Source organism: Habropoda laboriosa, unplaced genomic scaffold (assembly GCF_001263275.1).
Source record: "Habropoda laboriosa isolate 0110345459 unplaced genomic scaffold, ASM126327v1 scaffold786, whole genome shotgun sequence".
Classification (NCBI taxonomy): Eukaryota; Metazoa; Arthropoda; class Insecta; order Hymenoptera; family Apidae; genus Habropoda; species Habropoda laboriosa.
In genome coordinates, this window is record NW_017100969.1 from 483,949 (window position 1) to 497,142 (window position 13,194).

A 13,194-nucleotide genomic window follows, 5' to 3' on the forward strand; every position below is an offset into this window, starting at 1 on the left:
TGGTGGTGTCAGCATACTTTCTGCGCATGTCGCTTATGAATCGCGCGCCATTTCACATAGAACCACCGCCGTTGTGTGTTTTTGTTAATTTTAGAATTTTTGTAGGAATCGTTGCAATTCACTACACATGCGCTGAAAACAGCACTTTCCTACGGTTTGTAGAAAATTACCTCTATAAACAGAGCTCAACATCCTTACTAACGTTGTATGCACTTAGATGCTGCAAAAGTAAGCTTCAGGTATGTTTTCACCAAAGTTACAATATATCAGATTTATATTCTGAGAATTGTGTTAATTATTATTCTCAACTATTCTGCACATTTTCCCTTGTTTTCAGAAAATTTCCCCCTTGAACGAAATAAAATCTACTCTGTTGATGCTGATTCATACAAGTGAAGACTGCAATAGGCTCAAAACATATTTTTGTAAAGGTTAGAATACATCTGATTTATTTCTGTAGAATAGTTTAAATTATTGCTTTCAATTATTTTACATGTTTTCTTTTGTTTGTAGAAAATTTCCTCTCTGGACCAATTTGATGCTGGAAAAATGAACTACAGATCTGTTTCCACCAATGTTCAAATACAATAGATTTATATTTAGAAAATTATGTTAATTAATATTTTCAAATATTCTGCATATTGCTCTCTTGTATTCAGAAAATTTTTCCCCTGAATCAAATACAGAATAAGTCAATAACAACTGCCATCTGAAATAATTTGTTATTTATTGACTTCAGCAAAAAATGTATTCTATCAAATATGTTATATTCAATTAAGCGTGTCAAATAAAGGCATTTTACATATTTTTGGTGAGTTATCGTAAATTTCATTATTCATTTTCTTTCACGCAATATTGTTCAGTCACAATAATGATAATTTAGATATGCAGTCTGTAAAACTTGGAAGCTGATATCTCGATAATAATTTACGCAAAAATCACAAGTATGCAGTGTTTTTAAAACGTTTCAATGTTGGCTACAAGAATACACAATCAAAAACATACGTTTCAATTTACAAACTTATATGACCTTTATAGGGCTTTTTAAGGTCATTGCAAGGTTAAAAAAATACCAGAACAACATGTCGCCCTTTATACCCTACAACATTTGTGTGAAACATTTTTTTGTATTTTTAGTACTTAGGGAAATAATCGCGCGTACTCATTTAAACCGGACATACTGTATGTAAAAATAATCCAAGAATATAGAATAAAATTTTTTCGTAAGGAACTTAATGTTTCAAAAAAGTAAATTTAAAGCTTCGCTATAAACTGTTGCTTCCGCACATACTTTCATGTTCAAAAACCGAGGTAAGATCACATTTCACAAGGAAATAGTTTACGCAGATGATAATGTAAACCTTCTGCAGCCAAAATAAAGAATCGTACAGGCTTTCGCACAAAATACCGTGTCATCAGTCCACAACTCTCTGGTTCGAAGACTAAGGATATTTGTATGCATCAACAAAGATGTCACTTTCAACAATTCGTTCAGTAATGTAAATTTAAATTAAGAAAATCGTTAATAAATGTATTATCAGTACTTATTATGACATTGGCATCGTTTATTAGTACAAACATAAAGTCGAGGGATAGTTAAATGCACGCGCACTCGTCGAATACTTAAATTCAATTTTCTCAGTAACTAAGCTTCCCATGAAAAAATTTTATTTTATATTTTCGATTTATTTTTACATGTAGAATCACCCTCTGCCCGATTGTACTACCCGTCTCGACCAACACTGTAGACCTCATTACTTGTAGGATAGACGAGATAATAAAGTAAACCACTCATCCAATGTATTTTTTTGTCACATAACCACAGGGTTCTAGGACCCCGTTACCATCATCCTACTGTATCGATTAGGACTAGTATTAATATCACTGCGCTATTAGTGGTAGAAATTGAAATCACGAACACTTGACATTTGTTATTTTAAATAATGAAGAAGACAAAATTTCGAATCTTAGGATAAATCAGAATGGATTTAGTTACATACATTTCCGTTTTGGGATCCAATGGTGTATTGACACACAGTAATAATCTATCTATACACAACCAATATCGATCGTTTAGCTCGATGTAGTTCTTAAAATGACCGTTTTTAAACATAGAGTGCGCTTCAAAACCAATGGTTTTAGACGACGTCGGTATTTCAGATCGTGTAACAAAAAGTCCCATAAGATGATTGGTCTATCCTATATCTCGTCTGTGATACTAAATAGGTCTATCTTGTACCACAGATGTACAGAATAGACTTTTAGCATCTTATGCGACTTTTTATCTGGGGCTTTGGGGCCGAGAAGAACCTCACCATTTTTGTGTCGCTACCAACGTTACCGATTCAGCATAGAATAAGATTACAACATTAGTAGTGTTTGAAATTGGAATTAAACGTAACTATGAAATTACAAACAAAAAAGTAACGTAATTGTTTATTGTAAATGATTCGTCATATTTGCGCGTTTCACTGCTGTCAAAAAATCGTTCTACCCAAACAATCCAATATTTTTATATGCAAATTTAATAAAAAAGGATTTTTTCATCTGTCGACTTTACCATCTTTGATGGGTGGATTGTATGTAATTCCTAAACTCGCCACTTATATAGTAGAGGGCATTACAAAAACTTCGATTTTTTTACACGATCGGTATTTCAGAATGTTGGACACAAAAATACATTAGGTGCAAGCACAGATGCCATACAAAATAGACCTGGAAATAGATAGTACGTGGGTTGCGATATTGGTCACACGTTTTCTACGTGTCAGTATTTTTGTATATAAAAGCATCTGCATAGAATAAGGGTGGGGAAAGCTTTTCGGTGCGTGTCGACTTTACATCTTAACTTTTTTTTGCATACAATTCGTGTGCAAATTAACGTCGCAACGGACCATTAAATATCGGCTTGCATACCAATTCATGTAGGAAACCGAAGCTCGTGAAGAAATTTCTTTGAACAAAATTTCAACCTACTGCCTGAATTGATTCGCAAAGCAACCTTTGAGTGGTTATTCCGACGTTATTTTCCAAGTGAATCGTATACAACAAATACGTATCCTCAAACAAATTTCCAAGCACGTAATGATACTTTTTCAGATTTTTAAAAATGTTTTATCTAGATAACTGCAAAATAGGAATTTATTTATAGTTCTCGAATAATAAAAATAACTTTTTGTGTTTAAAAAATACAAGATGGAAAAGATAGTCAGTATTTTCCGAATAGGCGTTTATTCTAAAATAAGCAAGCAACATTCAAGCCTGGTGGATCTAACACGCTATAAGATGAAAATTACTGTTTGCTTTAAGAAAATTATTTCTAAAGTCAAAACCCACTTAAATAAAAAGAAAAAGAAATTATTTATACGATGAACAATTCCAGAAATTATGCTTTAACTGTTTTGTGATTTTTTAAAAATCCCTTGTAGTTAAATCCAAATAGTTTTATCATATTTCTTACAGAAATGAACAATTTTCCATCATTTTTGGCGGAATTTTAAGTATTTATCATAAAAATTAAATATATTTTAATGTACAATATAATTGACGACAAACAAGCTCATGATTTAAGAATGACTTATAATGTTAAAAGGTTAATATACCATATAATAATTCTTTTTTTCTATTTATACGCGTGGGAAAAACCTTTTACATTACCTTTCCGATCCATTTTAACGTTCTCAGTAAACGTCTAACTGGCAAAGCAACTCCGAACGTACTGGCGGCTTCTCTACTAGGTTGCAGGCTTTGAATTCGAATTATATACACTGGCAGATATTTTTCTATTATTCATAGGTACAAAACGATGTCCAAACGATGTTCAAACAAACGACCCTTGCAATGTCGACCACTTATCCTACAACTTTAGCACCGAACGCTCGAGTTTCTATCTGCCCGCGCTCGGAAGCACCGTTTTTCTTAATGTCATTGTAAATAAAATAATATGCAGCATGTAAAATAAGAATTTTGTATTATTCGATAAATGACTACATTTTGATGTTAACGTTTATAGTCTTAGGAATATGTAATCGAAGGTTAAATGTGTCCATATAATATTTGGCGGGAAACTATTCAAAAAGAAGCTGAAGAAGTTAACCTAAAACATGACAGTTTTATATCTTTTAGAGAAATACCAAACATGAACGGAATATCAGCAATACATGTCAAGAAATTAAGTAAATATAAATAATTTTGTTATTTTAAAAGAAGTAACTGAAAAATAAAAATTTTATTAAATATTTTAGGTCACAGCATCGAAGAAATTCGATCGAGAGCTTTAGATAATATTATTTTGAAATACAATCTTGGGCTTGGTTGTGATTGCGATGCTGTAAAAAAGGAATTAATAACAAAACTATTTAATTGGTTTTCATTTGAAACTTTTACACAAATACAAAAGGTTTTAGATTTATTACTTCGGTTATTAAAGGTATTTAATCATTCTAAATATATTTTATCCCATTTACTTTATTCATTAATAATTTAAATTATGAAAAATAATAATTATGTTTTTAATAACTGAACGTTGCTCTTATTAAGACAAAATATATTAAACCTAAAAAATTATTATGTATTTTATAAGACAGGTGATAAAAGTTACTTAAATGCCTTTGGTAAAATAAGATTTCAAAATGAACTTCATGAATTAAGAAGAAAAGTAGGTTTAGAATGGTATGAAAAACTGAGTGAAATTGAAGACATTATTAATTCAGATGGATTTCAAACAGTATTACCGAATGCAGAAAATATGAAAGTTTGTATAATGATTTCATTAGAATTATATGTGCAAACGTAAAAAAAATGAATCAATCTGTATCATTTATGTTTAAGAATCCTAGCTCTTTAACAATAGGATGTGTCAATTACAATAGAAATAGAACTGGTACTAAGGATTATAAGTATGATGGAATTAAAAAATATCAGACTAAAGATCCTAATTTATCTGAAAGTATGCTTACTATTCCTTCTGCTTTAGACAGGTAAATATTTTTCGGAATATAAGGATGGAACTCCAATATCTAAATCTACAGAAGGTGGCATTAAATGGCTAGTCATGCCATGGCAACCTTTGGTTGCTTCAGATACAGGTGTCTTAGCAGCAGTTGAAGAAGCTCTAAATAATAATTTAGATACAAATCTTATATTACATACATGTAAATTTATAACAAACGTGATGATGCAAGATTTTCCTGCAGAAGTTTTCCTTCAAAGACCAGCAATAGTCTCTGTAAGTGTTTAAATTTTCTATTTAAACATTCAAATATATATTTGTGAACATTTGATAACATGAAATTAAATTTTAGATATTGCATAATCTTTTAGAATCTAGTGCAAATAATTCAAATGCTAGCCTTAGTATTGTAGTACCAATGATATTACAAACACTTTACAAATTAACAAGGTCTTTGAGATTACGGATTTATTATTATTGTGAACCATGCATTGCAAACAAGAAACAAAAAGTAAATATATAATAATATCACTTAAATATAAATAATATCACTTAAGTATAATATAACATATTGCCAAAAAATGTATCTTTCAGTTATTAACAGGAAAATTAAGCAACAATATGTATTCTTCTTCGGAGGCAAGAGATAGTCCCGATGGAGGATTTCCAGAAATTAATTATCAAGCCTATCAATCCACTGTAAGTATTTACTTAAAACATCATCAAATTATTTACAACTACTGATACTGCTTACTTTATTTAGGGTATAAGTGACAGAAGTCAAAGCATATCAGATAACATTGATGATTCAATTTTGCAATTACAGCAAATGCTTATACCTTCCTTTTGTATTGAGACTTTAAAACATGTTATATCTCAATTCAGTATTTCTATTGATTCAACATTTCCATTAAGAAACATCAAGCATGTGACAGATTTAGCATATGAACTAGTGGAATTACTTATTATTAGTATTATGCCAAATATTTGGCTTTGTAGTGATGATATGTCTTTGAAAATAACTGAAAGTATAAAATTATTATTTGGCATCTTAGGAGATGTCATAGAACGTTTTGGAACTTATAGTACAATAGATCATTTCAGAATAACATATCTACATCTTATAACTATTACAATGAAATTGTTAAGTAATATTGTTCCACTGGAAATAGCAGATGTTATCTTTCCCAAGTCACTTAAAACATCAATATGTGCCGCTATAATGGATGCTCCTATTTATTTATTATATCCAAAGATGCATTCTATATTACAAGAGTATGGTCGGGTAAGTAATATTTAAGTTTTTAAGTAATAATATTATACTTAAATATATACATTTATAATTGAGTATTTCATTTTATAATCATTTATCTTCTTTTATAGCAATTTCAAGGTAATGATGAAATTGCATACATTAAATTGTTTGATGAAACGAGGGTAATAGCAAAATCAATGCAAGCAGCTATATCTGTAATTAAAAATACATCTGATTCATCTTATTCAGATGGTTTGAAAATGTTGTATGTTTCAAAATTAAGTTTATCTTATCACAAGAATTTCACTATCATAAAAAAAATTGTTAGATTTTTACAAAATATAAATAGGTATATATTTTCGTCTAGTTTTTAAAAGTGAAGAAATGTTATTAATTCAGTACTAAACTATAATTTTTTAAATATTTAAGATATTCTTTAAATAATGAAGATCGCACATTGGCTACGAAATTAGTATTGAGCTTATTAGCAAACGCAGATGCTGATATACAATATGTTACATACCTAGAATGTCATACTTTAATCAAAAATATTCTAGGACTAGAATATAATAGAGAAAGATTGCCATGGAAAAATTTAACATTTTTATTTGAATCAACTATTTTAACTGAAATAATATCTTATGGTATAACACATGAAGAGGAAAGGGTAAAATCAAATTTTATAAATTAATTTAGCTTTAATAATATCCAATTTGAAACTATGATATGTCTTTCTATTAGATAAAGGAAATGTCTGAAGAAATATTAGTTTATATACTAAAAGGCAGAGTACAAATGGGTGAAACTGGTTGGTTAAAATTATTAGAAGCAATAGTACCGGTATTGCCGCTTTTACAATGCCATATTCATCCTTCTACAACCTTAGGTCAATGTGTAACAAAAATCTTTGATCCTGATGTTTCTACTGATATACAATTGCCATATATTGAGGTATATATTAATATACAATTGCCATATATTGAGAGAAAAAGACCTGTGTGTGTGTGTGTGTAAAAGAGGGGTTTATTTTTCTTATATAAATTACTTTGGATATTATAATCACGTTCGTTTAAAAGGTTTTGAAAGGTAATTTGAGGTTTTTGTTCTCATCGGATGCCGATATTAGAGAGGAAGCCGTTTGTCGATTGATTTGGCTTCTTGGAAAAGAAGCAGATTCATTTAAAAAGTTACCACGACTGTCATCTTTACACGGTTTACCTCTGAGCTCGCTTTGTATATTTGAACGTCAAATTTTGTTTAAAAAATGTGAAGGCAGCTATCAGGTAACATATTACATATTTTATATACACTAAACAATACCATACTTTAATATTATTAACATATTATTAGTAACTAACATATTACTAAAAATTTTACACCCACGATGTACAAAAAATGTTTATTTTCACAGAGAAACAATTTATTACCTGTACTTGAAATGTTGAATGAGCCGAATATCGATCCAAAAATACGGAAATCTGCATTAGTGCAAATTAGTGTTATGCTTACGGATTCTTCGTTACATAAATTATTTATCGCAGAAAATGGATTACCCTTAATCTTAAAGATATTTACCAGTGCTTTAGTAAGTTTCATTACATAATTTTTTAAAACATAGTCAAATGTTAAATATTCTACAATTTAATAAATAATCTTCCATATTCGTTATAAGTTATATTAATTTTTAGATTGAACAAGAATTTGTTAATTATCCAGATTCTGTCATTCCAATAATCACCATATTAAAACTCTTAGCATCTACTGAATGTTCTATACGCCAAGATTTATCCACTCAAGTTAACATTTTTTCAAATATAATCAGAAGTATGTATAACAACGATTAAAATATTTATTTTATCATAAAAGAACAAAACTATCAGAATTATTGAATAAATATTTTTTAGGTCTCTTCTTATTTCCAAACAATGAATGTGTTAAAATTGATGGTTCACAATTATTATGTCTATTGCTTTATAATGAATATATCATGAGATTAAGTGAAAAATGTGCACAGAATTATAATCAATTAAATATTTCTTTACCTTATATTATTGTATCCAAAATGAAACTACCATTTCTTTGTAAAGTACATTCAAAAATAAGTATGCATAGACGATCAGATATGTATGGTAAAATAATTTAATTAAATGTTTTATACGTTATATTTATATGTATATGTTTCTAAAATTAATATTTTTATAATCAATAACCATGAAATATATTGAATTTGTCAACTTTTTGCAGTTCTTCACAGTACTAATCTATTAGTATCAACATTTATTAAACACTATTGGATATGGAAATGGAACGATGGTACAAATGTACTTTGGAAAAGTTGGAGCGATCTCTACGATTCCGATACATTTGAAAAATTGAAACTTGAAGAAAATGAATTTTTAATTTTACGTTTTAGTTTTCCTCATTATTATTGTCAGCAACAATTATATAATATACAAAATTCAACTACTCACGACTCAGTTTCATGCGCACTTGATTATCTCACAATGTAAGTATTGTTTGTAACATTTTCATAATGACTGCTTATGGTACAGGCTTTTTATGAATAATTATTTTTGGTTCCTTAACAATTATGCAATACTTTCAGGCATATAAAATTTTATAAAATGCAACAACATGAAGAAATGAAAGATATAAGCTTATTATCTTGGGAACAAACGTTTGAACGATTTTTATTTTTACAGCCTACAAGTAAAGAAGATTGTGATTTGTTTGTTGAAGTTTTAAATTTTCTACAACTCTATATCAATATTACAAGAGACGGTAAAATATAAATAACTAGTAATGGTCATATGTCTTTTGAAGTACAGTGAAAAATATTTTTATTCTTTTAAATACAATAGGAAAACATAAATGGACCAATAAAATAATGCAAAATATAACTAAATCGTTGACTGAATTATTAAAAAATTCAGAATTAGATAATCAAAATGTACATCAATCTATATTAAAGCTGGCTCGTACATGTTCAGCAGTAGAAATAACTAAAAAATGTACTGTTGAAGTTCAAGATGTTTGGCTCCAGTTTATTGAACTAGTTGTTTCTACGTTATGTTTAGGAGATCAACAACATTTTTATAATTTAGGTGAATTTCTTTCTTTTGTTACATTACACAATATTTTTGTTTAGATTAATGTAAATTATAATATTTGTTACAGCTTACCTTGATTGGTTATTAACATGTTTAACATATTTAATTGGAAAATGTCACTGGGCAAATTATAAAAATTTACTGATATCATTAGGAAATACATTAATCGAACTAATTATATCCTTTCATGGAGCTGGAACTGTTAGTTTTATGGGTTTATCTATAACTAGAAATTCTGCCATATGTCTGAATCATTTATTGTATCAAATGCAGATAAACTTTAATAAAACTGTAAGTACATGCAAACAAGTACTTCTATTTATAATAACGTAATTAATTTAACATGTATTATTGTACTTTTATTTTGCAATTTCTTTTAGATTTTCACACAGTTTTGGTATGAAGAAGATCGCACGTTAAATTGGTTACCTATGTTATGGCAAAATAGAGATCCATTAGTTCGTGCATCTGCTTTACAATTATTGGCGGGTTTAATGAATAATTTGCATACAGCTTCTCAATTACTAAATTCTACAGCATTAGCGCCAAGTGAGTTGTGTCAAGTATTACTTCAATATATAGCTGGTAGAGAAGAATCGTGCATCGTGAGAGAACAAGCATGCTATGCATTCAGTAATTTAGTAAAAAATTGCAACTCGGCCATTTTTCAATATGTAAGTACATATTAAATTTGTTCATATTAATATATGTAGAACAAAGCAATACTTACTATGAAATTAGCGTTTTATGTTCTAATATTTATATGTTTACTTCTTTGGACTATGACGACATAAATAATCAAAAAGCAGAAAATAGCAAGACTCCTTCCATTCGCAGTATGCAATCGGGTTCTACATCCTTGGTACCGCGTACAATTTCATATCTGTACAATTGTCAAGATGAATTGCAGCCTTGTATGTGTACCTTTAGTGCATACTATAAATTTAATATTATTAAAATTAATTTTTCTTCTTGTATAAAACAGCTAATTGTGTTCAGTTTCAGTGAAAGGTTCAGCAACCGTAGATGTTGATAATTATTTACAATTTGTAACCACACCATCATTAATAACAGCTGTTTGTAAATTGTTAAATAACTTAATATTTGTAGGAAAACAAGAAGTTGTTCATCAAATTTATGAGCATTCTATTGACAAATATTTATTTGGGTAATTAAGAATAGACAACATAGATAACTTCTTACATTTTTTTGAAAAATTTTTAATATTTTAAGATTAATACTATTTTTTATCATTTTTATATGTATCTTTTTAGGTGTATCAACGAAATTCCTCAAGATGTCGAAAATAAAAAAGAGTTAACACATTATTGTGACATTTTGGAAATGTACACTAACATTTGTACAGTTTTAACGAATTGTATCACACACAGTAACGAATATACTTTTGTTGCCAATTTTTCTTCAGGATCATTATATACGTTACTCTGCTTTTTAGGCAGTGATTTATATCGTAAGTTTAAAAATAAAAAAAGGTACAAGTTCGTAATAATGTAGTTACATATCAGATTATAACAATTTAATGTTTGTGCAGGTAATGATACATTGGAATTAGTGTATTTGCGGAACAAACTCTGGACCGAAATTTTCAATTTTATAGCTATACTTTCTTTAACAGAGAATCAGCATTTTGAATCAATACAAAAAGCTTTAGAGTTGTGTAATCCTGTATCTATACTTTCATCTATTTATATTGCAATGAAAGATTCTAATGCGGAACTTCGTATCAGCGCTATAGGTTGCCTTATGTTTCTACTTTCTCATGAAATTCTAAAAGATTCTTTAGGAAAAAGCAATATCTCACTACAAACTGTAATAGATACTGGTTTAGTATGTTCATCAAGCAACAGTCGAAATAATTTAAGAGAAATTATGTCTGATATTAATAAACTTTCTTTACAAAGCACCAATAGGTGCAAAAAATCAAATAAAAATGAAAATGCTTCTACAATTTGCGAAAAATTAATAGATTATGAGGTTGCACAAAATGAAGTTCCAATGGGTGAAGAATTTTGTAATATTTTAATGCACTTATTTATTGCTCATAATTATAGTAGGTCCAAGAAAAATAAGAAATTAAACGAAGACAAAGATTTAATAACAAGCGCATTTACTAATTTATTATGTGTATCAAACACAGCCAAAAGAGTTGCGTTAAAAGAAAACTTACCCGAAACAATTTTAATGATATTGAAAGAATTTTATGTCAGATTAAATTTACAACCTTTTGAACTTTTCAAGAATCAAACACAACGCGAAAAAAAGGTACGTAATAAGAGTTAAAGAGTTTTTCAATATTATAACTACAAAAAGATGTTATGCACATATATTCCATAGAATTTTCGTAATGCTTTACACATTACAACAAATGTTTTCTTTAACTTTTTATACAGATTCATCCATTATTACTCGACTTGAATCCTATTTTTATATTAATAATGAATTTTATGTATGATAGTACAAAAGTCAAAGAAAGTTTTACAAAGGCAGGATTAGCGGATGTATTACACAAATTGTGGGCTTGGATCACATTAAATAAAACAGTTTTGTCCACTGCTTTAAAATTACTTGCAACGTACACTACAAAGTGTACTATAGGTATAATTAAGCTTTAATATATTATGTTATATTACGTTAACATTTAAATTAATAAAAGCAACTGATGAACGATTTATTCAAATTTAATCATGCGATTTTTCAGCTGCACAATCTTTAACATTAACGACTACCTTACCAGGAACAGGACTTAGAAAGACTCCTAATACACTCGCACTGATACATATTATTACACAATTAGTGTGCAAAGAAATAGATAAAGCGGGACAATTATTCGATCATCAAAAGTTACATTTCGCGTTTCATATTCTGCGAAATGCAGTACATGTGCACGAATGTAGGGTACTAATTTCGAAGGTAATTTGACACTATTTTGACATAAAATGTAACACCAAAGTGAGATTTACCTGTTATAAATATACATTAAAATTTTTTAGAGTAATCTTCTACAGTTTTTTATAAAAATACATCCAACTGCTACAAAAAGAACAAAACCGTGGCCACTCGTTGAATTGTATTGTTTGGAATTTCTAATTGATTTTACTTATTATGAAGAGGGTCAATTATGCGTCCCAAAAGTAAACTAAAATTTCTAATTTAAATACATAAATATAAAAATATTTTAATTTTCTTAATACTGTGAAATTGCTGATTATGGTTAGCTATTGCATGCAGTTAGTAATAATAGATACATTTTTCAGGCTTCCGATGGTTTGGACGTTTTATTGCAATTGTCAAAATGTTCTTCATCATCTAGTAGAATTCTTGCTATTTCCATATTGCGCAATATTGCATTTAACATGACCAATCGGCCACGATTACTTAGTTCAGGTGAATTAAAAAGCATTTTAATATTACATTACTTATTTAAATAATTATAACACGATTGAAATGTTTCAGTGGATTTTATTAACGTTTTGCATGACATATTTAAGAATGATTCTGTGGATGAACTTAAAATAGTAGGTTCCATGTTATGGTCTTTAGTGTCCAATAATCAAAAAGGAAAACTAATTGTGCGTAGTGCTGGATTTTCACAAAGTATAAAAGAAGCTTTAGGCAGGCTTACACTTTCAAATATAGATGACAGGCAAGAGGAAGAAGATTTAGTTAAAATGTTACAATACATATTAAGAATTCTCAATCCAATAAATACAAAAAATGATTAAAATCAATAATTAAATAGAATAATGAGATATAAAAGCAATTGTATATAGAAATTTTACATTTTTAACATATTAATAATAATATTATTAAGAAAATGTGTAATATATTTTATTAAAATTGTAAAAAATATTCAACAT

At 28.5% G+C, this 13,194-nt stretch overlaps 1 protein-coding gene across 1 annotated transcript; it reads left to right on the forward strand.

The window, feature by feature from the left end:
- The first annotated feature begins 4,138 nt into the window (after positions 1–4,138).
- Positions 4,139–13,059, forward strand: LOC108577692 (rotatin). The gene is given in 29 exon segments (XM_017940883.1): positions 4,139–4,175; positions 4,245–4,429; positions 4,583–4,753; positions 4,831–4,968; positions 5,003–5,227; positions 5,304–5,462; positions 5,546–5,650; positions 5,715–6,236; positions 6,335–6,555; positions 6,636–6,873; positions 6,948–7,157; positions 7,283–7,489; positions 7,618–7,791; positions 7,895–8,030; positions 8,111–8,335; positions 8,451–8,712; positions 8,812–8,987; positions 9,068–9,310; positions 9,384–9,607; positions 9,697–9,994; positions 9,997–10,230; positions 10,316–10,484; positions 10,591–10,787; positions 10,869–11,599; positions 11,728–11,932; positions 12,036–12,247; positions 12,328–12,468; positions 12,592–12,721; positions 12,791–13,059. Coding segments are annotated over 29 exon segments (6,444 nt in total).
- Positions 13,060–13,194: the final 135 nt, after the last annotated feature.